General features: G+C 46.9%; 1 protein-coding gene across 2 annotated transcripts in view; it reads left to right on the forward strand.

Annotated features, from left to right (window-relative positions):
• Positions 1-1,210: 1,210 nt before the first annotated feature.
• The window catches only part of Slc22a23 (solute carrier family 22 member 23), a 156,198-nt gene continuing 129,960 nt past the window's right edge, over positions 1,211-27,448 (forward strand). For both annotated transcript variants that reach the window (XM_051194463.1, XM_051194464.1), the window contains exon 1: positions 1,211-1,886. In XM_051194463.1, the coding sequence (XP_051050420.1) occupies positions 1,248-1,886 (639 nt within the window). In that variant the 5' untranslated portion in view covers positions 1,211-1,247. The remainder of the gene's footprint in view (positions 1,887-27,448) is intronic.

Genomic DNA, 27,448 nt, shown 5'->3' on the forward strand with positions numbered 1-27,448 from the left:
CAGAGCACCAAGAGCATTTGGATCTCCTGTGAGGTGTAGATGTGTGCGCCTGTGCACACAGCGGTAGAATTGTGAATCCGAGACCTTGGGGAGGGGGTGGGGCAGGCCGCCCTCATTCATGTCTGGCTCCCGTTGAAGGTATAACCTTCCAGCATTGTGTTTATTTGACAATCATTCTGGAGCACTGAAAAGAAATGGCGATTTGGGGTGGGTGCTGCAGTCAGTGGGTCGACCAGCATTGCGACCCAGCGTTGTGAGGGACTGGTAACCTGAAATTGACAAATATGCCTCCTTGCCTCTGTACTGCAGCCATTAAAAGCAGCCTTATTTGAGTCTGGGCAAAGCGCAGAGGGTTGTTCTGGAAGGCAGGCAACCCTCGGGCTCAGGACCAGGAGTGGGGTGTCAGCCGCCTGGCACCTCGAATACGAATAGAGGTCACGGACAGCCGGTGTGCTGGGGGTGGGGTCACTTGCGTCAGTAGGACTCGAGACTGGCAGATGACCTTGTTCCCTCGCTCCCCGCCAGCGCCTACTCCATAGGGACCCCCGCCCTCCGCGCCAAGAAGACGCCGGAGATCCTGCGGCGGCCGGGGTGTCCCTCTCCCCGCCTCTGCGTCTGTCCGGGCGGCGGCGGCGGCGCGGCTCGGCTGGAGGGGGCGCTCGCGCGCAGGAGCGGCGCAGCAGGTGCCGCGGTTACCTCCACCTCGGCGGGGGGAGAGGGGGCGGGCCGGGGCCGGGGCGGGAGGCGGAGGCCGGCTCGGTGAGCCCAGAGCGCGGCCGGCTCCGCAGGCTGGCTGCGAGCTCGCGGCTTCCGGGAGCGCCCCAAGTCCGTGGAGGACCTCCCAGCCCGCAGCCGCCGGCCGCCCCAGTACAGCGCGCACGGGCGTCCGCAGGACAAGGACGCGGGTCCGGCGCGGCGCCGGCTCCTCCTCTTCTCCAGCCGGCTCGCAGCAGCGGGGAGCTTCGGAGCTCGGCGGGCGCCCGGGCCGCGGTGCGGATGAGCCGCAGCGGCTGAGGACTCGACCGGCATCTGCCGGGCGCCCGATCGGGGCCACAGCGCCCAGGGCGCGGGGGGTGCACGGGTGACATGGGGGCGGCCTGACTCGCCGGGCCCGGAGCTCTCTCTCCGGCCGCGGGGCCCTTCTCGGAGGCGGCAGCTGCGGGCGCCCGGCCCGGTGCGCTGTGCCCGGGCGCCCGCCGAGCTCCGCCGCGCTCTATGCGCCTCTGCGGGCGCCGCGGGCCCTGGCCATGGCGATAGACCGGCGGCGCGAGGCGGCGGGTAGCGGTGCCGGACGGCAGTCGGCCCCGGCCGAGGAGAACGGCTCCCTGCCGCCCGGGGACGCAGCGGCCTCGGCGCCCCTCGGGGGACGCGCGGGCTCCAGCGGCAGCGCGGAGATCCAGCCGCTGCCTGCGCTGCACCCAAGCGGCGGCCCGCACTCGAGCTGCTGCGCGGCGGCAGCCGCCCCGAGCCTCCTGTTGCTGGACTACGATGGCTCGGTGCTGCCTTTCCTCGGGGGCCTGGGCGGCGGCTACCAGAAGACCCTGGTGGTGCTCACCTGGATCCCGGCGCTGTTCATCGGCTTCAGCCAGTTCTCGGACTCCTTCCTCTTGGACCAGCCCAACTTCTGGTGCCGCGGGGCCGGCAAAGGCACTGAGCTGACGGGTGCCACTGTCACCGGTCGGTGGGGCGACATGGGCAACTGGACCAGCCCCCCAGCCACCCACTTCTCCACTGCTGCCTGGGGCACCGCGAGCAACCGAAGCAACAGTAGCGACACGCCACCCCTACCGTCCCCTCCGGGCAAGGGGAATAACGACTCAAATTGCGACTGCCACGTTTGGGACTATGGCATCCGCACTGGCCTGGTCCAGAACGTGGTCAGCAAGGTAAGGGCCACGACCGCCGCGTCGCTGCGTTCTTCTCGTGAACCCTTTTCTTCCGACCTTGGTTGCCTCTGCTCTGCGCTCCATGTCCCTTTCTCTGCAGACCTAGGTCAGAGCCTACCCAGCTGAGGGGGGCAAAATGCTAGCCTGTGTACTCACAATCCTGCATTGACTGGGCTCCCTGCTGTCCCCCAAAAGAGATGCTCTTACTTGGATGTGAAGCTAAGGCTGTTTGCCGCCCTCTGCGGTGCCGGTGACGCTGCATCCGCTTCTAAGGGACCGATTTAGCCTTTTCTAATTTCCACCCAAACTCCTGTCCCAGTGCACATATGGGAAAGGGCGCCCCTCTCCCAAAAGGTTCAAATCCTCTCCACTATCTTGCTAGGTGTCAGATTATCTGATGGCTGGAAGACTCCCTCTTCTAGGTCTGCTCCTTGGAGCCAGGCCATAGTTATGTTCTTTCCACAGGCCGCCTGTCCCCATGCCTTCCACTAAGAACTAGCTATCCATGAAAAACAGTGTTCTACTCTCAGATGTTCTTTCTGGCAGACCTCAGCCATCCCACACGTGCCTTGAACAGATCAAAGCCAGTTAAAGAATCAGTTATAGACAAAGAAGCAGAGCCATTTGAAAAGTTCCCTTGCCACCCCACCCCCATCTCAACTATGTGCTGTCCTTTCCAGAGATCTGACTATAGAGTTCAATGTCAGAGTGTTCCCTCAAATGTTTTCTCAGGACTTCAGTCAATAGCCCCTATAGCACAGGAAGAATGCAGGAAGCTTGCAGGGTGTCATCGCAGCTCTTTAATAGCAGCTGCTCTGGTCTGAGGCATTGAGACCTGGTGAGCTGGTCCCTAGTACCCACTTTGTCCTTCCTGTCCCTTGCAGAGGTCCTGCATCCTGGGTAATATAGCAGGAGTGTTCTCTTAGAGATGCATGCCACCCTAAAAATGGATAGTAGGTAGTGTTAGACAATTATGACCCTGGATACCTACTGACTTTGGATTTTCTTGGCCTGTATGAAATACTGGATGCTGCCTGGTCAAACAGTTTGTGAAGCATTTGTAGTTTCTCTCCCTTTTGTGTTTTAAACCGTTCTAAGTCGTTTGATATGCTTTGTCTCAATGTGAGAATGGATTTGGACAGTTTATAATTGGTTGGAACCCATCCCCACAACTCATGTGTGTTAGTAAACAGTTGTAGTTCATGGATGTGTAAGATGAAACTCTTACATCATCATAATCATTGTTTTAATCTTGTACCAACCTGGCCAGGAGCTCCGTGTCCTGTGGGAACTGTCTGGCACTGTGATCCCTCTGCTCTGCAAGGTAATTGAGAAGGTCCTCCTAGTGTGTCTCATCTTGACTCATCCCCCACAGCAGCCTCTCCCTTCCAAAGGTGCTTCTGTGACTGATTCCCATTCACGAAGGGCAGTATTGCCTTTTCCTTTTTTCCTTCGTCTTCTTGCTTTCTGCTTAGCAGCAGAAACAATTTTAAAAACAGTGACTATTTAAATTGCCATGTGTGCGTGTCAGAATAAGGATTCGGCAGCACTGCCGAGTATTTTTAGCCCCTTTCTGGAGTAAAGGAAGAATAATGGCTGGAAAGAGTATGTGTAAAGAGTGCTTTGTGAGAGTCAAGCTGGAAGTCAGGAGGTGGAGAAAGCAGACCCAGTACTCTAGCAGTGGGGACCAGGAGACAGCTACTCATCCTGCCAGGCATGGTGTGAAGCAAGAACAAAAATAGTTCCTGAAAACAGACTATATAGAGGCATATTGGAAAGCTGGGCAAGTTTTTAAAATTAGCACTCAGGAGGGGCCTCTGCATGTTGGAGAACCTGACAACACATGGCAGTCACATGTTATGGATAAGATGACACTAAGGAATGAAGGCCTGGGCACAGTAATTAGAGACATAAGTTCTCATACTGTAAAGGCTAAGAGGGACATCTTGATTTTCCGAGATGGTCATGTCCGGATAGAGGAATGCCCGGCCACCAGGTTGCGTTCTGTAACAATACCTGAACAAGAGCTTTTCCAGCACCGTTTGACATGAAGGTGGACTTTTCTGTCTGCTAACTGTGCTCACTAGATTCCAGTGTCCATGAACAAATGCAAAATTCGAATCACAATGCTGCTGGCATTTTAGCAGTCAAGTGTCTGTCTACCTTCTATGCAGCAGACAGAAATAATAGAAGCCTTCACTTTTTGTCAGTGGATACAAGTTCAAGTTTGGACAAGTAGCCCCGTGTCCCTTTCCCTGTACTATGAGCCACAGCTGTCTGCAGCATTCTGCATGGCTCCTTCAGCAGGTGTCCTCCTGTCCCTTCTAGTCCTGATTGTTGGTTGTGCAGAGGTAACACAATTGTTGCCCTCATACCTGGATGTTGGAAGAAAGCAGTTAGGCCCAGGATGTTGAATGAAGTGGGTCCCCTGGGCTCTGGGTTTCTTTCCCCTCTAAGTTATGCCCCTGACATGAACTTACCACCTCAGTTTAGACACTTCCACAAGTGGGTCTCTGTCCCAAGCAGGCTAGCCTGTCCTTCCTTGTAAAGAAGTATGAATTTTGGTGAGTTACTTACACTTAAGTTCTCTCATGCCTATCTGTAGCTCATTCCTGAGTATGCTTTTTGCCATCATTGAATGCATCATAGAATCCTCCCTCCCTCCCTCCCTCCCTTCCTCCTTCCTTTCTGTTGTTGTTGTTGTCTTGTCTTGTTTTCAGACAGGGACTCACTATATAGCTCTGGCTATCCTGCAACTCACTCTATAGATCAGACTGACCTTGAACTCGGAGAGATCCACCTTCCTCTGTCTCCCCAAGTGCTGGGATTAATGGCATTCATTCATATGCCTGGCGGTTTTTTGTTTTTGTTTTTTAGTAGTTTCTTACCTGGCTGAAAAAAACGTCTACCTACTTTAGCAGTTCCATTCATAACAAAGTCAGCCGTATTTACTACTGCATGGAAAATTTGCCTCTTAAACATGGTGCTATAGCACAACCAAGCAGGCACTGCACGACCTACCCCACAAGACAAATGGATGAACGCCATGCCTCCACTAGTGGAGCTTAGGGTGGATGTACCATCATCTTTAGCAGATATGACATACTTCTGTCCAAACACTGCCTTGCTTTTATCTATTAGATTGCATTCAGTAAGACTTCTTTGCCTCTACTCGGGTAGCATGAAATACATCTCCAATTTCTTTTGAGTTTTGAGTATTAAGATCTCTCCTCTTGGTGTCTTTCTTTCTTTCTTCTTCTTCTTCTTTTTTTTTTTTTTTTTTTTTTTTTTTTTGTTTGTTTGATTTGTTTTTGTTGTTGTTTTGTTTTGTTTTGTTTTGTCTTTGTTTTTCCCAAGACAGGATTTCTCTGTGTAACCCAGGCTGGCCTGGAACTCAGAGATCCACCTACCTCTGCCCCCTGAACACTTGGATTAAATGCCTGCACCACCACACCCAGCTCTCTTTATTGTCTTCATCTTTTGACTTGACCCTTGCATTTGTTATACACACACACACCAGACTTTTCCCCACAGAATCTACAATTCCTTCAAAATAATGGTGGTGGTGATGATGTTGGCACCACCTTTATTCTGTACAAAACTCTTTCTAGTCTCTGGAAAGGGTACTCTAGAGTACCCTTTGATGGAAAATAGTAACCCAAGGCCAATCTTAACATAGCAATAATGCTGATTCCAGAAAATGAACACATATTTGAATGGTCTCTCATAGGAAGCAGGTATTCAACCAACTTCCTTATCTCTATCCTAGCATTCTGTGCTTTGTGGCCCTGATCTGCTGAGCCGAGCTGGTAGTGCCTTCAAGAGGAAAAAGACAAGTCCCTTTCCCAGCACAGCACCTTTGGGGTTCTGAAGATAGGCGCCTCTGGAGTAGACTCCCTTTCTTATTCTCTGTGCTGCAGCCCAAAGTTTCTCATACTGCTGAGATTTTAATAAAAATGATTTAATTTAAAAGAGAAAAGGGATCTCCATAAATATAAAAGTGCTGCTGTTAATGGCTGAGAACTCACCCTGTGTAGTTCTGCATGAGTATTGCTGGCTACTAAGGCTCACTACCTCCTGGAATAATCTCTAGAACTTGGTCAGCAAGCAATCTGTAGTTGTAGTTTAAATTGTTCGTTCATCTCCTGCCTTCTTATGAATTTGCAAAGATCCCTGACCTTTGTCTTGAAAGTTGTTTAATATCCTGGGAAATAACTTGTATCCTTTTTCTAGAAGTTATTTAAAATTACTTCAGTACAATGTAATTAAGACTAAAACTAATTTTACTATCATTGCAATGGTAATATTTTTAAAAGTAGTTCATTGTTATCCTAAACTAGTAACTAGTTTCCACTTTTGAAAAGCTTAGAACTTATGCAGATTTTCTCTCTTCTAGAGTGTTTATTTAATTGAATTTGCCATTATTTTGTATTATATCAAAGGTATTTGTCAATCCTTAGAAACTTTTTTTTTTTTTTTTTTTTTTTTTTTTTTTTGGTTTTTTGAGACAGGGTTTCTCTGTGGCTTTGGAAGTTTGGAAGCTGTCTTGGAACTCGCTCTTGTAGACCAGGCTGGTCTCAAATTCACAGAGATCCACCTACCTCTGCCTCCCGAATGCTGGGATTAAAGGTGTGCACCACCACCACTGGGCTCTTAGAAACATTTTTTTTTTTTTAAGATTTAATTTTGTTTTTATATTCATCTTTGTGCCCCTCCCGTGTGTGTGTGTGTGTGTGTGTGTGTGTGTGTGTGTGTGTGTGTGTGTATACACACCTACACCATGTGTGTGCAGATAACTATGAAGACCAGAAGAGGGCATTGGAGCCATTGGAGCTGAAGTTACAGGTAGTTCTGCACTGCCTGACATGCTGGGAACTGAAGTCCAGTCCTCCACAAGAGCAGTAAGAGCTCTTAAGCAACCAGCTGTCTCTTCAGTTCCTCAGAAACATTTTAAATTTCATTTTTATTCTTGCTAATATACTAAAATTTCTTGCATTATTTTCCTAGTATCATTTTGTCAACCCAGTAGTAACTTTTATATGGTATCTATAACACAACAGTGAATATCTTTGTGCACATTTCTTTTTTTGATTAACTATAATAGATAACGGATTGCATGGTTTACACTATAATATAAGCAGTTCATGCCTTTAGTCCTAGCACTCAGGCAGAGGTAGACAAATGTCTGTGAGTGTGAGGGCAGCTTGGTGTTCATAGAAAGCGCCAGGTCAGCCAGAGCTACATAGTTAGAGGCTGAACAACAAAAAAGCCATAGTATAAGTCACACTGTTCTCTGTGCTCCTCAGTTTCACCATGGTTACCGGATTGTATATACCTTTACCGAAACATTCTAGTTTCATTTATATATTTACCTCTTGTTTATATCAAAATTGAGTGCATATCAGTATATAGAGGGCTCAACTTTTTTTTTTTTTTTTTTTTTAATGTCTGCATGATATTCTGTTGTCTGACTGGGCAATAATTTATTCAGTTAGTCATTTGCTAAGAAGGTGTCGGGTCATTTTTAGTCTTTATTGTTTTGTATATGTGTGTATGCAATAAGTAATGGCATCCTTACACACTGAACATTTACATACGTGCAAGATATAAGAAGCAAGGGGTTTAAACCCCTGCAGTGTTACTTTGGTAGATGTTCCTCACATGTTCCTTATAAAGCATTTAGCAATCTATGTGCTCACCGTTAGGTTTTACTGTCCTATTCCCCACACCTTCCATTCTGGGGAGCTGCCAGACATTTCAATGTTTGCTAAGCTGAGGAGTAGAAAACAAAATTTCACTATTGCTGCCGTGTGCATGCTTGCCTCAGTCTCCCATCTCTTTGCCCTCATGTGCATGCATGTTCTGGGGTTATTTCCCAACTGACTGACAGCAGCACTTGTGGCTCTGGGACTGTCTCCCCCTGGGTAATTACCCACGCTTCTGTTTCTGCTTGGGTTGTACACACAGCTTGGTTTGGATAGAGTCAAGTGACTTAGTCTTTCTCTCCATGGCTTCTGCGTTCTGTATTGTTAGGTTTACGATTTCCATAGTCCTGGATGATTGGGGGGATCCTGTGTTTTCTTCTAATGTTTTTGATGATTTCATTTCCTCCTCAGTTTGGCATTGCAACTCTGGTTTTTATGGCGCTGTCAAGGTCCATTTCTAAAAGTGCTAACCCCGCCTGGATAGAACCCACATTTTGTACAGACTTGCTTCTGACCCTCAATTCAGCAGCGCAGAGGCCAACCCTCTGTGAAGAACTTTGGTCCCCTCTCTCAGGGAGCACAGCCCTCCCTCCCCTGGCCTGTAGGACCCTCTTTCCTCTCTTCCATCATCTTGTTTGAATAGTTTGCCTTGGCATTATTGTTAGAAGCCACTTCAAGCTCTTTTTCTGTCCTTAACAGTTTTTGCAAGTAGTGCTTCATTTTGGCCTTTGATCCAAGGTAGAGCGGAGTCAAAGAGTTGGTGTCGTTTGTAAGCACTTTGAATTTTCTGAATGCTGTTCCTGGCATTGCCAGTGGTTGGTATACCAGAGCCACTGTGAGCATCTCTGCCCATCTTCATATTCAGTAACATAATGGTGGTGAATCTAGGTGGGCCTTCCAGGGGTGTTCAGGGGTTTCCGCCGTGGAAACCTGCAAGCATCACAGACTGAGGACGGCCGTTTTCTTCAGAAAGCCAGTCGTTAAGCATTTGTCACAGAAAGAAGTGCAAGTTTGCCCCACCCCCAGTCTTTCCTCTTTCCCTCCTTTTTACATGTGCGTGTTCTGAATCTGTCATTGTGTCATGTGCTGGGGATACAGTGCTGGGAGAAAATAGCTTAACTTTCACAGGCCTGACAGACTAATGAGGGAAGCACACCCTAACGGGTCTACTCATGGCCTTTTAATTTCAAACCTGAGATAAGTGTATAGAAAGAAAGAGGAAAGAAAAGCCAGGACAAAGAAACCTTAGCTACAAGGGCTGGTGTATCTGAGATGGCCTAAGGACTGTACACGGGGAGAGAGGCAGAAGAAAACAGTCGAGTTGCCCAGAGGGTGGACAGCATTTGCAAGGGCCATACAGGAACCTGAGACTGCCCACTATGGGTGTGGGAATAGAACAAGGGCCAGGGCTCATAACCCATGTTAAGAACTTCTTTCTTTAATTCCAGAGCAAAGGGAAAACCATCAGAGTACTGATCAGGGTTGGCGATATGGGAGGGTGAGAGTTCATGGCAGCATCAAGATGTGGCGTGAGATACGCCGCGTGTACTGGCAGCACAGTTTACCAGGGATGTGAACTCAATCAGAGAGGCGATGACATGGAGAAGAGAGAAAGACAGACAGACAGGAAGGGGGGTGGGATGAAGAGGACCTGGGCCCAAGCATTGCAGCTGCTGTGATTGTCAGTGAGGAAGGCAGCCTGTGGGTCCCTGGGGGACCTGGTGTGTGTGTGCTACTGAAAGGTGCTCTGTGGAAGAAGGGTCTGAGATGGAGCAGTAGGGTGTCACACTGGAGCTCTGAGTCCAAGCCAGACAGTGAGCAGCCCATAGTAGGACAGGTGGCCCTGCCTCACCCCACCCCACCCCCAGACTCTTTAGTTTACATAAAATGGAGCCAAGGGGCAATTGATACGTCCAGGTCTTATCACCCACTGCCTCTTGTGACATAGCAAATGATCTTTTGTGATCTATTTGGGCTGCTGTGAAGTTGAGGTGTGTCATATTGTGGCTCTGTGGGGGTAGGTTTTTGCATCTGGGCAAATTTCTCTAACCTCTGCCCCATTGGGCTTTGTAGACCCCTAACTGGCTTCATCTTGCTTCCTTTGAAACCACAGACCCAGAGACTCTGAGATGCCAACCTGTCATGTAGTTCTGCTTACAGCCTTTCAGGAGTACCTGTCATCGCTACATAAACTGCTTGGCTTTTTTGACCTGAGCTCTACCTACCATTCCACTCCTCCTCAATACCTCTTTTGTTGTAGGGGACCTCTTTACATCCCAGTTGGCCTCCATTCTTCCTCAACATTTTACTTAAGCTGTTCCACTAACCCAGAACACCCTTCCCTTCATTCTTCAGCCCACTGGTCCCTATGCATCCCTCAAGTCAGCATCGTCTGACTGACTCCTCCCAGTGATGGTAACGCTTAACCAGAATGCAGTCTGTTTGCCTCCCCACTGGATGTCTTGGACCCACAAACTCTTACCCTACACACCTGAGCCCCTTGACCATGGCGTGGTGAAATACGAGGGAGCATTTCTCGGGTGGCGGGTGTGGTTGGCACTGTCAGAGCTCCTGCTTGGAAGCAGCTTATCAAATCTAGATTATTTTTCTCCCGCTTCCTCATTGGCAGGGTGGGGTGCCTGCTGCTCTACCTCCAGGTGATGGGAGGATAGAACACCTGGGAAGCGTTGCCCCACCTCTCCGCCTGGCAAACAGGAGGTACCTGGCTACCTGTATGAGAAGCCCTGAGATGGAGGAGGTGATAGGGTCATACCTGAAAGGGTAATTTATCTCACTGGAGCATAGAAGGGGAGGTGTCTCTCCCTGGAGAGCTGGGTGTGCCCTGCACACGGGAATCCTGCACCCACAGTGGTGTAGCAGTCAGGCCACCAAGAAGCCTCTTGTGGTTGGTTGGCTGGAAGGTAGAATTCTAATCTGAGGACTAAACAGGTCACTAGCCACAGGGCTTGAGGCTCACAGGTTCAGAGAAGACATGAGAGATGAATGCAGAGTGAGTTCAGCACACTCTAATAGGTGACTGAGCTGCCCTGGGAACAATATGATCAAGAATGGAATTTGAGAGGTGTCCATGGTGACAGTCGCCCACTGCAGGGCTAGGTGGAAAGCAGAGTCTTATCCTGGGCAGTTCTTTCAAGGCCATTGGCTTTGGCCACAGTTCTCATTAACCTTCTTTCAGGGGGTGGGGGTGGGGAGTTAGTCATTTTGTTCTTTTCTTTGCTCATCTGACTCAAGGCTGCCTGTTCCCAGTGGCATAGCTTCCTCCGCATAAGTGACCAGAGACTAACAGGCCCTGTGCTTCTTTCTGTGAAGGGTGGTGGTTATGGAACTGATCGGACTGTGTTTCTGCCGGACTCCATCAAGGATGGATGTCACTGCTACAAAGCTAAGCAGGCCCTGTACCCGGAGCTTTTCCTAGTCCATCTGTCTCCTTGTTCCGTATTTGTTTATATTCAGTCATCTTCTCCCCTCATCTTCCTTTGTTGTCTTTCACGTCTTTTTCTACACTTCTTTTGGGAAAATGCCAAACTGATTTTGGAAGAGGCCCTGCTTTTGCCAAGAAGCTGGGTCACAAAGCCATGAGCAGGTGTGTTTCAGGTCTCCAGTGGCAGAAGGTGTGTCGGACAACACGGAGCAGCCAGGGAGCCGCTCACGCTGCAGAGTGCGGCTCCAGGAGTCAGGCTGTCGGTTCACTTATCTGGACTGAAAACCAAAGAGCTGAGTCACAGGGATGTGTGGCAGAGAATGTTAAGTCATAGCACTGCTAGTGAAGTGTTTATCAGGCTTTTCTTTTTGAACTGGAGAAAAGAGTCAGCCCTTTGTAGGATCCTACACGCAAGCATTCATATTTTACTTCTTGTTGTCATTTTTTTTTTTTTTAAAGGAAAGGATGTCAGAGAAACTCCCAGAGGTCATGCTGAATTATGGTTTATGCTTTCAGCCTCAAAATTTGCACTTCACAGTGTTTCCTCCCAGATTACAAGCCACCTCTCTGTGCTCAAAAGACGCTTTACAAATTGAGCACCCTTGACTGTCACATACCATGGAAGTCCCCAGTGGCAACTGTGTATATATGACATGTACAATGAACACAAAGTTGTTGTCTTGTGTGTTTTTTTTAATGTTTCAATTTTTCTTTAATGTTGATAACAAAATTGACGATTGCTAAGAATGTTTGGTGTTGGGGGAGGGGGAGGGAAAGCGGAGAAGGAGGGGAGGGGGAAAGAACGTTTGGGGTCACTGTTTGTTCACACACTTGTGTAGCCTCAGCCGGTCTGTCCCTTTCATCTTCTCAGCTGTAACTCAGTCCCTATTTAAACGGTCATTTCTCATCCTTCAGCCTCCAGCTACCAACGGCCACCATTCTACTTTCTTTCTTTTTCTTTCTTTTTCTTTTTCTGTGATTCTGAATGTTCTAGGTATTTCATGTAAATATATATATATATATATATGTATGTAAATATATATATATATCCCCACACAACGGTCATATATTGCTGAAGATGTCCCCAAGGTTCATGTGTGTTGTAGCATGTGTCAACGTGATTGTGAACTTGAGTGTGTGCTGTTGAAGACAACTAGTACAACCCCTCTCATTTTACTGCTCACAGGAAATTTTCTGGTCCTATGTAGGGCCTGCTTCTGGTCTTTGTCTCAGAATGTCACCATGGGGAGTTGCCCTAGATGTTGACATAGACTTGGAGAAGGCGCTCATGCAGAGGTTGATACATCCGTAACCTGAGGATCCAGATAGAGTGGGGTCAGGACCTGAGGCTTAAAGGGGCAGAGGTGGGCACAGCTCGGAGGGTGGGTGTGGGGCCCAGGTGAAAGAACATATCAAAGCCTAGGAGCCCAGAAGAGCCCCAGAAGGTTCTCAGAGGTGCAAAGAAGGCAGGAAGGCCCTGGCCGGATGCACCCTATCAGATGCCCAGGAGAAGGGTGTGTGTTTTGACTACGAATGGAGACAGAACTTCCTCTGCCAAGGAGCTGGTGATAGCTGAGAGGGGACATGGACAGGGTGGGAGGGGCCTATCTTGGATGTAGACATGGAACTCCACCCTCCTTGGCTCTGGAGTTTGTCTCTAGGTAGGAATTTGGTTCTGCCTCCTGCAGTAAACAACAAGTCTCTTGAAATGTGTAAACAGGAAAATGACAGAAGAGGGAGATTTTATAACACGGGGAGACACAGAGGAGAGAAGCCAGCCTTGTCCTAGCCTCAGTCAGGCTCCTGCTTCCCCAGGGCTCTGCCCACAGCCCCCTTGGTGTTGCTCCCATCACACATTCACGTTAGTCTCTACCTTTTGAAACCTCCTCAGCAAGTTCTGTCTTATGTGTGACTGTGTCCCTGTCTACATGTCATTCCTCATGCATGTATGTGCCCCTGGGAGGTGGCAGTGTAGTTCAGTATACCCAGTGGCCACTCTGTGGTCTCTGCTGCTACAGAGGACTGTCAGGCTAGTCAAATGACAGTTCTCAAGGGGCTGCTGAGAGGCTTCAGTTGGCCTCCCTGGATTAGCTCATACAGCTGCCATCTCACACAGCACAGACAGGGCCGTTTAGTTTAAAACAGGGAACGTGAATTTTCCTAGCTGTGCCTGCTGCAACCCACACAGACCACAGCAAAGCAGGCATGACTCCTCATGACACATGCCTCCGCTTGCAAGGGATGGCCTTTCCCTTCTACTCCCCGTCTGCCCCCTATGTGTCCCTGTCCCCATCTCTCCCTCTTTTCTGTGCTGGAATGGAACCTAGAGCCTCTGGCATATCAAGCCTGTACCCTATCACTGAGTCACCTCCCCCAACCCAGTCACACTGAATTTGGGACCACCTACATGACTTCATTTTCCTTACCTCATGGAAGGCCCTGCCACTAATCATTGCCCCATTCTGAACATATGGGTTCTTGGGGTACAGTTTCGAGCACAACCCTGAAATACCAGCATGGTTCTGCTTAGAGCAGCCTCATACAGGTCAGATCTGCGGCGTGGATGTTTCTCGAAGCCCTAGACTTGTTATTTGCTGGACTCTTTGGGGGGGGTCAGCGATTTTATTATCTCTTTTGCCCCAAATCACTTAGTGTCCATGATATAGCTGAGTAGTTCTTGCTGCTGACTGAACTTTCACAGTCCCTGGCTGGCTTTCATGCTTCTGTCCCAATCCAAACCTGTGTACCAGCTGCTAATCTATTTCCAAGATAATATAATACCATGTTTGCAAAACCCAGAACCTACCATGCCATCCCCCGCCTACCTCAGCACTTCTTCCCTCTCCCCAGTCCAACAGTCCCATCTCACACTCTGCTGCACTGACCAATATGTGGACCCTCAGCTCTTAGACATGCTGGGTGGCATCAGCAAGGAGGCCAGTAAGGGGAAATGGCTCCCATCTGCGTGAGATCACATGATTTAATCCTAACCTAACCCACATACAGGCCATCTCAAACCCCATGTGTGAATCCGTGGAACTCTTGATAATGAAAAGAAGTTTGGCTCATCTTAAAAAGCCACTGGATATTTGAAGCCATAGGGCTGGGGTCTGAATGGCCTTGTCATTGGGACCTGATGGTTTTTAGATCTTGGTGACACAGTACCTTTTCTTAGAAGGAAGAGCTCTCTGAGTCGGGAGTGGGTTGTTTCAAAGTACCTAGGCTTACTGTAAAGCTTTGGGAAATACCTCAAGACAGCTGTGGTTTAAAGATGCTCCCTGGATGATTCTGTGCGGGATGATTACCTTTAGGGACTTTTATTCTCTTTATTTGGTTGTCATGCCTAGGTGGATGGGGCCATATGACAGCTATTGGCATCTAGCTGGTAGATATAGGTCCAGCCCTGATGCCCCGAGTGTAGAAAGTCTGGTTTAGGCTGATATGAGGGCTGATGGGTATTTTCTGACCACACCCAGCAGATGTCCCTGCTACGGAGAATCAGCTCTGTGGCCTGGGCTCCTCTGCTGTATAAGTGAGAATCTAGGGAGGAAGGAGGGATCACCCTGGCCAGGGTGGCCCAGGGCAGTTGTTTCCTGCAGCTCCCAGGTGCTAATAAAGTTTAGCCATTCTTATGGCCAGCAGCATACCTGGGGACAGAGCCTTTGCATGTTTGTTTCTGCACAAATGGAGGTTACTAATGGCCAGGACTCTTTTTGGTGTGCACGCTGAGTTCTTTCTCCAGCCCTCCTTTTTTCTTTCTACTTCTTTTTAAAAAATTATGTGAAATTATTACTACATTATTCCCCCTTTCCTTCCCTCTCCTGTCTCTGACTTACCATTCATCCTCTCAATTGTTTTCTTTCAAATTCATGACATCTTTTTAATTGTTGTTACACACACACACACACACACACACTCCTAAATAATAAGTACAACCAGATCAGTCAGTATAATGTTACTTGTATGTATTGTATGTATATGATTTCAGGCTGGCCACTTGGTGTTGAGGCCTCATTAACTTTCTTCTTTCCCTGTTACCTGCCTTTCTCAGGTCCTGCCTAGGCAGCCATGTTGATGAAATTTTATAGGTGTAGCTGCTCTGACAAATTCTCAGAGACACATTCTTACAGCAAACTCCCTGATTCTCTGCCTCTTCAACCTTTCTGTCTGTCCTCTCTTCTGTAATGATCCTCGAGCCTTAGGCACAGTAGTTGTATTGCAGATATATCAGTTAGAGTTGGGCGTCACAATTTCTTGTTCTCTGCATTTTGGTTGGTTGTGGTTTTCTGTATTGTCTTCATCTGTTGCAAAGGCATGTTTCTTTGATGAGGGGTAAGGATTACACTTATCTGTGGGTGTAAGGGTAAGTATTTAGAATGCAGATAGGGACTACTCCCAGTCCCTCTTGGAAGCTGGAGCTTTGCACTTCTCCTTAGAATAAGGGTTGCCAGAAAAGTAAACATTTATTTGGAAACAAATGGTATTTGTGTGCAAATTGTCTCTAATTCAGACATACCTTCTCCGTAATTAATTACTAGGGAGGTGGTCTCCTGGTGTTCTAGGCAGCAGGAAAAGAGAGCTCTCTTAGGACACAGACATAGAATATTGGAGGCCAGGGCTATTCATTAGCACTGGTGACATGCTCAGTAATATACCCATTTCCTTCTTTGGTGCTAGGCAGTAACCCTTAGTGGCCCTAGCATAATACCTCTTACCGGGGCTGAGGATGGACCACCACACACCTGTCACCTCTTCAAGGAAGTATGTTGTCTCTGCTCAAGAGGTGGTGGAACCTGGGAGAATGGGGCCAATAAATAAGGACTAAAGTCTCATGCAATAGCCAACTTTATTCAGAGCATCAGTCAGTTTATACTCTGCATATTAAGAAAAGTCACATGAGTAGGGCAGTGTTGGCACATGCCTTTAAACCCAGCGCTTAGGAGGCAGAGGCAGGTGGATCTCTGTAAGTTTGAGACCAGCCTGGTCTATAAGAGCTAGTTCCAGGACAGGCTCCAAAGCAATACAGGGAAACCCTGTCTCAAAAGAAGAAAAAGAAAAGAAAAGTCACACGAGTAAAGTATCCAATCACAAGGGACAAGCAACATGTGGCAGACAAGCTGCATGTGACAAACAAAACAAAACATCCATGCTTTTCCATAGAGGCAGATAAACAAATAAGAAACATCTCTTGTAATGATTTGTAGTAAATTTGTAGTAAATTCCCTCCTATCTGCTGCACCTGGGAGGAGCACAAAAACAAATTCCAAGAACAATTCCGTGTTTTGAAGAAATAGAAGTCATAAGACTCTTGTCTTATTTCATTGGAGTTTTCTCACAAGCACTCAGAATTCTGCTTACGCCACTCCATTCTTGGACCTTGTTCTCACAATAAGCCATCTATCTATTAACCACGACTGATGTCTGGTGGCTCTTGTCCCACCATGCAGGACCCCAGGCCCAAGCTCCCTGGGAAGATCTGGCCCTCCTTAGCTGCTCACTGCATTGTCTGCCCACTCCACTTCTGGTCCTCTGAGTGGGTATGATATCCTTTTCTGAGTGTGCTTGGCATTCTTGGTGCTGCTAGTAAAGCTAGTGAGAGCTGGCCATGTGCTGGCATGGGACACCGGTCTGGCTGACCCTCAGAGGCTGCTATCAGCCACCAGAAGGGGACCCTCACCTAGGTGAGCCCATGAAAGCAGATGCCATGCAAAAAGAGATGCTTTTTGGTAGGGCTCTGTTTACAGTTTGGTGGTCTCTGCAGCTCACCCTGTGCTTCTGAGCCTTCACCCTGTGCTCCAGGTTAGGCAGTTTTTGTTTAACTTCATTTTCATAGATTTATTTTTAATAGTTTTCTAATAAGTCCAATAAGATCCTTGCCTATGTAATTGATTTCTCGCTTGCCTTCTTATTCCGTTTGTAACTCTAGTCACCTTTTAGGCAGAATCTTAGCAAGGTGGTCAGAGGGAAAGGTAATGAAGAAGCCAGGACTCCACACTGGTGATGAGTTTTGTTTTCAGAAGCAGTTTTGGAGGAAGCCAGAATGAATCACACTTAACCGCTAAAGGTGCATCAACCAACCTTTAGTGAAACAAAACACCTGAGCTAATCAACATAAGAAGAAAGGTGTGTTCTGACTGTTTTGGAGATGCCCTTCTACAGTCTTCAGTTGGCCCTTTGCTTCTGGGCCTCAATAAGGCAGCATGCCGTGATGGAGTGTGTGGTAGAGGAAGACGTTCTCCTCATGGAGCTTGGGTCAGAAGAGGAGAAAGAGCTGTGGCCCTTATCCCCTTCAAGGCTCCTTATCTCCCTACAGCACCATAGACAGAGACCAGGCCTTTAACACGTGGTCTTTGAGGGATTCGTTTCTACTCTAAGGTAGAAGTTGCCAGAGACTTTAAAGACTCATAGTTTATCACACAGAATGAAGTTTTGAAGTCCCCAAAGGCATTTTCCCCTTAACTACAATGAGGTGATAGTACATGGCAATTTTTCTTTCCTGATCTCTTTGAACATAATAGCGGACTCTTACAACTGAAAATATACCAGGTTTTAAAAGACCACACAAGAAGATCCAGAATGCCATAGTGGCAGACACACATAACAATGCGTTAAGAGCTGCTGGTGACAGAAAGAAGACAAGTGCCTGCTTTCTCCTTCAGCAGCCACTGCTTTCAATTCATTTTGACTTTCTTCCAGAAGGTTCTATACATGAGGTCAGGCAGTCAGTCTGTAGTCTTGGTATTAGTGGCACTGTTGAGAGTGGTTTCACATCACGGCATCAACTACTGATTGTTCCCATTTGCTATTAATGGTATGGCCATTAATTGTTTGCTGGACATCATTTCTAGGACTCCTGAGCATAACCAAGTCTAAAGATGCTCAAGTTCCTTCTGTAAAATGGCAGTGTTTGCACAGAACCTACACCGGCTTTCTTGTGCACTTCAGATCATCTCTAGGTTAGTTTCTATGTCTCATACAAGATAAATAGTGTCAGCAGTTATTAAACTGTATTGCTCAGAGAACAATGACAGGACAAAAGCTCATGTTTGGTGGAAAGGAGCCTTTTAAAAAAGGTTTTAGATAACTTCTATTGCTACATATTGTTACAGTTCTATTTTATTCTGAATTGTTATTAGTGTCTTACCTAATTTTCAAATTAAACTTAGCCTTAGGCATGTCTATGTAGCAATTGTATAAATAAAGCTTAGCCCTATTTGCGGTTTCAATCTCCCACTGGAGGCCCTGGAATCCATCCTTGTCAGATAAGGGGACTGCTGAATAGAACAAATGCTTTGGAGTTCACCAGGGTGTGATGAAGGAGCAGTAGACAAAGCAGGCTTTGGGTAGGAGACTCTTTATTCTCCACCTTTCTTCTCCTTCTGCACAAACAATATATCTTTTGCAAAATGGATTCTCATCTAGACACACACACATACACACACACACATACACACACACACATACACACACACATACACACACACACACATACACACACACACACACTCACGCAAGCACGCAAGCACGCACGCAAGCACGTACCCGGTTTCTCAGTCCTCAAGGCTCCCATTACTTTTTGAAGGTTTGTTTACTTTACATTTGTCTGCACTTATTGGTGATGCATAATAATGGGGTTTATTGTGACACTATCCTTCACGTATAGAATGCATTTTGATCATCTTCACCCTCCACTACCATCTCTTGTCTATTCCTATCCCTGCTGCTTCCATTCCTCTTCCCAACAACCCCCAATCCCCTTGTCCCCCTTCTACTTTCATGCTTTTTGTTTGTTTGTTTGTTTGTTTTGGTGAGCCAGTTTTTAAGGTTTGTTTACATGAACATGGGTTGGGTGTTATTTACAGGAGTGAGGGCAACTTATCCATGGTACACTACTGAAGAAAACATCTCTTCTGTCCTCCAGCAACTGCTATCTGCCTTTAGAGCCTCAGACAGTGGTGGAATCTTGTGAGCTCCTCCCTCCTCCGAAAGGAATGCCACACTCAATCATTTGCTACAAGTTCATGAGTGCAGGAATCACGTCAAGCCCAGAAGCCAGAGTTCCAAGGCATCCCTCTGGCTCTAACATTCTTTCTGCCCCCTCCTCTCTGATGTTCCTTGAGTCTTGGAGGGGGTGATAGTTAGGGCTGAACATACAATAGACATGTATTCTCACTACTTTGACTCATTATGAGTCACTGCAGTTGCTACTCACAGCAAAAGCGAAGCTTTTCCTACCAACTTTGACAGTAGTACTAACATATAGGCCCAAGCATAAATATTTAGAAGGCAATTTGATAGGCGCAACATAGCCATCAAGGAAACCAACAGTAGCTTTCCTACCAAGGCCTGTGATCTCCCCAGCCAGACTTTCCAACAGGTTTGCAATACTGGTGTGAGATCCCTCCTGCGGAGTAGGTTTGAAATCCAAATGGAACAGTATCAGTTACCCTTGTACGGCCATGGCACTATAGTACCAATGGGTACATTTTGCCTGGCAGGTTGGTATTGTCATTCACAGTGTTCACAGCTGGGTAAAATTATTGAAGATTTTTCTACCAAGTAGCCTATGTAACACCTTCTGACACCATGAAAGCTGGCTAAAGGGGAGGGGGCTTCTATTCAGTCCTGGTTTGATTTCTCTATGTCCTGGAACTACAGCATATGGTGTTTTCAACAGTAGGGATCTCCCTTACCAACAACTCATAGAAAGGCTTGTGGATTTTCACTTGATAACCTATGGCTTCTGGAAATACTTAGATCCATTCACACAGGATACCTCCTTTCAAACAACATTTTATTTTATTTTTTTTAACATTTGCATGAAGAGTAGGTTTTCTTTTAGAGTCTTCATATACAGAGCTTTGGTTGACGCCCCCTCTCCCCGTTTCCCCATCTCCTTATCCCTACACCCATCCCTACTCCAACCTTTCCATTACCAACAGCCCCACTTTCATACCACATTTGCTCCATACACGTCTGCCCATACAGGCCCTATATCCCCTCTCATAGGCCCCTTTCTAGTTTCCTGAGAGGTCATGTTCTTCTGTTTGCTTGTCTGTTTTGTTTTGTTTTAATATTGCTCACCCAAGATTGTGGAACTCTGATGAAGGCTTGCCCCACTACACATGTCTTTCATGCTGTGCATTTCTCCCCACTTGCTAGTGTGCGTTTGGTTGTTCGGCACCATAGACTCCCGTGACTACTGCAGTACTCACTGCGTTCTTCTTTCCCACTCCCCGTCCATTATTCCTCTTATTCTTCAGCTGGTGTTGATTGGCAGAATCAGGCCAGCTGTGGAACACCTTGACTTCTTTCTGAGCCAGGCAAACTTCCTTCTTTGTCTCTTCTTTTCAGGGGACGCTGAAGCGATGAGAAGGGGCTGTGGGGGAGGGAAGGACACCTCCCGGAGATGCGTGTCCTTGGCCCTGATAGTTGTGATCCTACCTCTTCCAGGCCTCACCCCCCAGGGCTGATGGAGAGGCCCTGAGAACTGATGGTGTCCTGTGGGTGGAGAAAAGCCACATTGACAAGTGATGCTAACAAGCAGCTGCTCTGTGTAACCTCAGGGTGACTTGGGGTTGTGTCATCCTATATTGGTGGCATGTGAGAGAGGCAGGCGTCCCTTCTCTCCGTAGCTTTTTCATCATTTTGCGAAAATGACCACGTGAGGACAAACCCCCGGGAGCTGAAAAATCCTTGGGCAAAACCCTAGACAATGTAGCCCACAATAAAATGCAAAGGGCTAGGTCCTGTGCGTAGGGAAATTCCAGTGAGCAAGGGACTAGACTTCTTTGGCAAACCTTTCCTAAGTTCAAGAGGGACCAAGGAAGCACTCCCAGGCATGTGTTGGTGAGAGAAGCCAGCGCCTTTCCAGAGCCCCTCCCCCCAGCTAATATCCTTGAGGAGAGCTGTGGGGGTACGTGGGCGTCACGGTTGGCTGGAATATCCAAGAAGCTGGGCTGTTCGGCAGGCTGTTCATGCTGCTCCGGTTTGTGAGCCAGTCTGAGTGTTGTCAGGAAGCTTGTATGTGCTGTGTAAGCATGTTGCCTTAACTGGGGCTGTGCTCCTTACAAAGCAGGTTAAGCAGCTGATGACACTCTTCCAATAAGATAACCATTAAGAGGCGGAGCCCCCAAATATTCTGAGTGATGCTCTCAGCCCTGGTGACTGTTGAAATGATGGTGTCCAAGGGGAAAGACAGATGACAGGTGACCTACTGCAAGTTCTGCCTTGCTTACTTCCAAGGTGACTGAAGAGCAGCCCTACTAACAGCACAGAAGTGAGGATATCTGGAGGAGCAGGGGCCAGGAATTTGGTCCTCTTCTAAAAGGCTGGAATCCTTGACTAGAATATTTCTAACAATACCGGCATCCCATCAAGAGATCCAAATAAGATGGTTTATCTTGTCTTCTTTTTGTGATGTGAATTACACCCAGGGCCTTGAGCATGCTGAACACAGTCTGGGGTTTGCACCTGGCTACCAACTTCTCACTGAGCAGCCATAGAAAGTCGCTTAGGGGGCTGGAGAGATGGCTCAGAGGTTAAGAGCACTGGTTACTTTTCCAAAGGTCCTGAGTTCAATTCCCAGCAACCACATGGTGGCTCACAGCCATCTGTACTTGGGTCTGGTGCCCTCTTCTGGTGTTGAAGCAGACATGTAAGCAGAGCATTGTAAACACAATAAATAAATCTTAAAAAAAAAAAAAAAAAAAAAAAAGAAAGTCGCTTAGGATTGGAACATGCCCTCCAAAGTGGAAAAGACATGTTTGTTCCATGAGGCTTTGTGGGGATTCCTACAGGGACGTACGTGGAAGAGGTCCCCTCAGCAGAGTGTGTGCTGGAGCCTGGCCTCTAACCCCCATCATCTACAGTGGGCCTCTTAATACAGTCACTCAGTCACCTGCTTCAGGTTGAGAATCCCTGATTCAAAAATACAAAGTCCATAAACTTAAATACAAAATGCTCCAAGACGTAAAGCTTTGAATGGCAACATGATGCCACAAGTAGAAAATTTAATGGTCGTTAAACTGTTCCATGCATAAAATGTTGTATAACATTACCTTTAGGCCTTGCATACAAGTTATATATGAGACATAAATGAATTTTGTGTTCAGCATTGAGTCTTCTCTGATATCTCAGTTCCTCCAATATCCTCATTTCAATATCAGCAAAAAATTTACAAACTTGAAGCACCTCTGATCCCAAGAATTTCAGATAAGAAAACTTGGTTTGAACATTATCTTATATAGTTGTTCCAGTTTCCTTTAACTTTAAAAATATATTTCATTTTTAATTGTGTGTATTTGTACGAGTGTATTGAGATATATTCATCTAAAGTTAGGTGATCTTGGCAGTCAGAAGAAGGCATTGGATCCTTTGGATCTGGAGTATTATAGGCAGTTATAAGTTGCATGTCACGGTTTCTGGAACCTCTTTAGGTTCTTTACAAGAGAAGCAAGTGCTCTTAACTAACTGAGCCATCTCTCCAGGCCCTGCAGTTAACTTTCAGCCTTAAAGCAGGATGTATGGCGGGCCGGGACACATGAATGAGATTGACTTTAGCAAAGGCCTCTGTACCCTATTTCATACCTGTCCACTCTGCTCCCTCTCTTCCAGAAACTTCTTCCTTTAACTATATTTGTCCCTAAGCTATTTGACATTTCAACTGAAGAGCACTCCCTAGGTTCCTTTAAATGTCTTCTATTTAGAATCTCCTTTCTATCCCTACTTTCCAAATCTACATTGAGACTACTAATCTTAGCTAAGCCGTTAAAGGTATGAGTGTAATCTAGGGCTGACTCTGTTCCTTTCTGTTTTTAACCTGTCTCAAACCTGTTCATCAGAGACTGAGCAATAGTTTACAAGCCTCGTGTCCATACACAGATGGCATATTCTGAAAGGCTGGCCCTTATGCTAATATCTTGAGTAGGACTTTTTGTTGTTTTTGTTTGTTTGTTTGTTTGTTTGTTTGTTTTTGTGTGTGTGTTTTCAGATAGGGTCTCATTGTATAGTCCTGGCTGGCATAGGACTCCTTATGTAGTCCAGGCTAGTTTTAAACTCACAGAGATCTGCCTGCTTCTGCTTCCCAAGTGCTATGATTAAAGGCATATGCCGCCATGCCCAACTCCTAGATGTTTTAGGTAACAGTATCCATCAAAAGCCCAAAGTAAACTATAATGGCTCTGCCACTGAGCTACCCTTGAATTGAGGACAGATTTTAATAGCTTTTCAATGCTACCCTTGATAAAGGTTCGACTCCGTACCACCAGGGTGTCAGAAGTTACCCAAGGGTCTCACTCTGTTTCTCCCCATTCTTTCCAGCTCAGTGTCCAGCCCATATGTGGATCCCCTTCCCCACCTGACCTCGCCTGATCTCATTGCTTAACCCTTACACACGCTGATGGCTCCTGGCAGGGCTTCCTGGACCCTGGCCCTGAGCAGTGAAGCAGAGGAAGGAAAGCTTCGTATGTGGGAATAGAGCCTGAGCTCTGAGAAACCCTGCCTTGTGTGTTGTGAGAGGCGGGGAGGAGCAGATAACTATGCAAGGTGGGATAAGCTGGTCACTCTTTCTGCTGGTGGGCAAGGCATCTCTACTTTGTCCTCCATAGGCAAGCTTGGGGGAAAAGGACACTTGCTGACAGCAAAGGGCCTTCTGGTGGCCTGCCAGTGATGGAAAATGCTGGAACTTCAAGGGCTAGATCTCAAACATTTCTCAGGAAGGTGGCAAACAAGACTGAAGACAGGCTTGAAGGCAGGGGCTGCTCCAGGGCTGTCTGTAAAGGGTTCTCAAAGTACTGCACACCTATAATATATACATATACATACATACATACATACATACATACATACATACATACATGCATGCATATATATACACATATATATGTGTGTGTAACTTTTTTAATCTTAGCTGCTTTTGAATTGCATACTTCATTGATGTGAGATACATTTACATTGTGCAGAAATTGCCACTCTCTGTCTGATTCTAGGGTCTCTTCATCTCTCCAAACTAGCCATCTGCACCCTTCCACTTCTGACTTTCTGTGTCTCTATTCCAGCTCTGGCCAACCCATAGGCTCTGCATTTATGCATTGGGTCCTCTAGGGACCTTGAGTAAGTCAAATCATACAGTAAGCGTGCTTCTGAGACAGCTAACTACACTGAGCACAGTGTCCTCGGGCTCCACTCTGATGTAGCCTGTGTCAGGTTCTCCTTCCTTTTTCAGGATGAACGGTAATTAGATCTCATATGGAGACCACACTTTACCCGTGATTCCAGGGATGGGCACTTGAGCTATTGAGATTGGTACTCTAAATGTGTGAGTGGATAGCACTTGGTGCCACACTGTTTTTTAGTAGTTTTAGGTAGCAAGATGAGTTTGGAGAGGCTGAGGTCATGTAAGAAACTGCTTGCACAGCACAGAGGCACCACTGAACCTTGGCAGGGCAAATGGTTGTCCTGACCGAGGGACACATGTGCTGTGCAGTTAGACTTAACTTCCACAGTTGACTACTTTCTGCTATGGCTGATCCTTTTGCAGGTCACATCCTAAGGGTGTTTATTATTTGCCCATGTCCTAACCAGTTAATAGTGAGGGCCCCCTGAGAAGATAAAGCAATGCCATTTGTATTTTCTCTAACAGAAGGTGTGAAGTGTTCCTTTGCTTAGTGTGAACACGCTTTAGCACACACAAACTCCTTTTTCCTCCCCTCAAGTGGACTGTGAGGGGCAGCGGGATTGCTGTACCCCCTCCCCCCGCCTTACAGACAGCATTCCCATGTGTTAGAACTCACAGGATGTTCATAGACAGCATGCGGTCACGAATGGGAAGCACAATATACATGTAAGCGTCTCTCGTGTTCTATATATTCCAACCATCTGCCCTTGAAAGTGGGGATAGAAGAGGCAGTTTTCAAATAAGTTTGGAAAACATGTCACACAAAGCCCAAATCCCCTTTCAGAATTCATATTGACATTTTAGAGGCAACTAGAAGATCCTGCAAAGGAGACACCAGCTTAACTTTCTTTAACTGAACATTTCTGAAAACTATTTAAAAAATAATTATTATCAGCCATTGATCATCTTTCTACCTTTTTTGTATTCTGTTGGTAGACTGTAAATCCAGGGTCTTGCGTATGAGCTCCTTGTCTAGCCTGATTCTCTTACTTAAATGACCACCTACTGATGTCCTCTGAGAATTGATGGCGCCAGCAAACACATCCTCTGTTAACATAGCAGTGACTGTAAATGCAGTGCATATAAAGGGCTCCCTTTATGGAACATTCACTTCAAAAATTATTTTTTATTATTTTTGTTGTTGTTGTTGGTGGTGGTGGTGGTTGTGTTGTGTGCATGTGTGCGTGCGAGCATGCCTGTATGTGAATGATATAAGTGTATATGTGTGTGTTTGTGTGTGTGAATGATATATATGTGTGTGAATGACATGTGTGTGTGAATGATGTATGTGTGAGCAACGTGTGTGTGAATGATGTATGTGTGTGAATAATATGTTTGTGAATGATGTGCGTGTGTGTGAATGATGTGTATGTGTGTGAATGATTTGTGTGTGAGTGAATGATGTGTGTGTGAATGATATGTGTGTGTGTGAATGATGTGTATGTGTGTGAATAATGTGTGTGTGTGAATGATTTGTTTGTGTGTATGAATGACATATGTGTGTGAGTGAATGATGTATGTGTGTGTGAATTATATGTGTGTGTGTGTGTGTCTGTGTGTATGCACCTGCGGACACAGCAGTTGTGTTCTTCCACCTTTATGTGGGTTCTGTGGGTCGAATTCAGATCATCAGGTTCTTACAGGAAGGACTTTTACCCACTAAGTCATTTTTCCAGCCCCACGAATCAGTCAGTTTACCTGTTCATCTTGTCTTTTATTTCTGATTTGGTTTGAGGAAGTGCTACATGGGCCAGCTTGACTGTCCCTTGCCCTGCTTTGGCAGGGCTGACTCTCTTAACTAATCCATAGGCTTTGGAGAACCTTACTTTGGAAAGGCTGGGAAGGAAGGAACTCCAGTGTCCTGGTTTGTTAATATCAACCAAGCCACAATCCCCACAAATCCCACTCACTAAATGCAGTGTTGCAGCTGTCTCCAGTGTCGCAGAATCCCAGCCCCAGTGACAGCAGGAGGTCCCCACTGGATCTACTCATCCCAGGCCTGTTATAGACTTCAAATCCTGAGGTAGGTGGGAGCGGTTGAAGCCTCCCAAGACTACAGGTTGCAAGCTCATGGTGAGGAGCCATGTGTGGGCAGCTCTGCAGTAACCTTGGCTTATGAAGGACTCTCTGACAAGATGCGAGTTTTCTTCTGCATACTGCATTTCCCCAACCCATGCCTATCCATCAAAGAGCTGATTGCTCGTGGCTGGCATCACTCTTTAGGAAGGCTTCCTGTCTTCAGCCTGCCAATGCTTTCAGTTTTGATTTGAGGAGACATTTTGGACAAGCATTTCTTAATTAGTCTACAGAAGGCCAGAGGCACTCACATAGCCAGGGACCTGTTCTCACCAGTGTCTACATGGAGTGCAGCCATGCCCTTGCCTCTCTGGACCCAAGGACTGTGTCTGAAGGGTTGGGCCCCAGCTGACAGAACCCTGGCCAGCCCAAAAGGAACTGAACTTCTTGGTCACCTTCTGCTGTCACACTACTAATTTATCATAGTGTTTGTAGGAGATTAATAGTTCAAGGTGTGTGTGTTGGGTGGGGGGAGGGTGAGCACCCATTAGAGTCCAAGGTGTCAGCTTTTGAGAGCCATCTTGCCATCTTTTTCTCAAGGTCAGAGAGATGGTGTACTTCCCGGCTGATTGCAGGAAGCGTTAAGGAAGGCTGAGTTGCAATTCCTAGGATGCTGCTGGGAAGGTCAAAGTGAAGGGCATCGTACTCTTGAGATCTAGGAGGGCTTGACAAATGTGGAGATTACCATGTAATCTTTGCAGATAGGAGTACAGTTGCCCACACATAGCCTTTGCTATCCTCACATCCCCCTCTTCTACCCAGTGCTGGCTGTGCAGACTTGCTGTAGAATAGTAAAGCACTCTATACTCGGACCAGCCCGACGTGACTTAATGAGTAAATGAGAACCTTTTTGACAGTTGCTGTTGCTTTCAGACTTGAGTGTTAGTCACCATCAGTCATCGACCCCTGAGGACTGCTCACCAGTCTGACAAAACAGTAGAAAGCACCAGCATGTGCCCTGGCACACCCCCAACATTGCTCTAGACCCTCTCAACAACCATGCATTGTAGGCTATGTGCCTCCCACATCACCCATGCTGAAAACAGAACTTGCACAGGGGTCAGTTCCTTGTCTAGGGTCGCACAGCTGTCACGGGGCAGAAATGGAATGGAGATGCCAGCTCATCAGACTCAAAAGTCCGTGCTGTCACTGTGAGTCCCTG

This window comes from Phodopus roborovskii, unplaced genomic scaffold, assembly GCF_943737965.1.
Source record: "Phodopus roborovskii unplaced genomic scaffold, PHOROB, whole genome shotgun sequence".
In the NCBI taxonomy this organism is placed as follows: domain Eukaryota; kingdom Metazoa; phylum Chordata; class Mammalia; order Rodentia; family Cricetidae; genus Phodopus; species Phodopus roborovskii.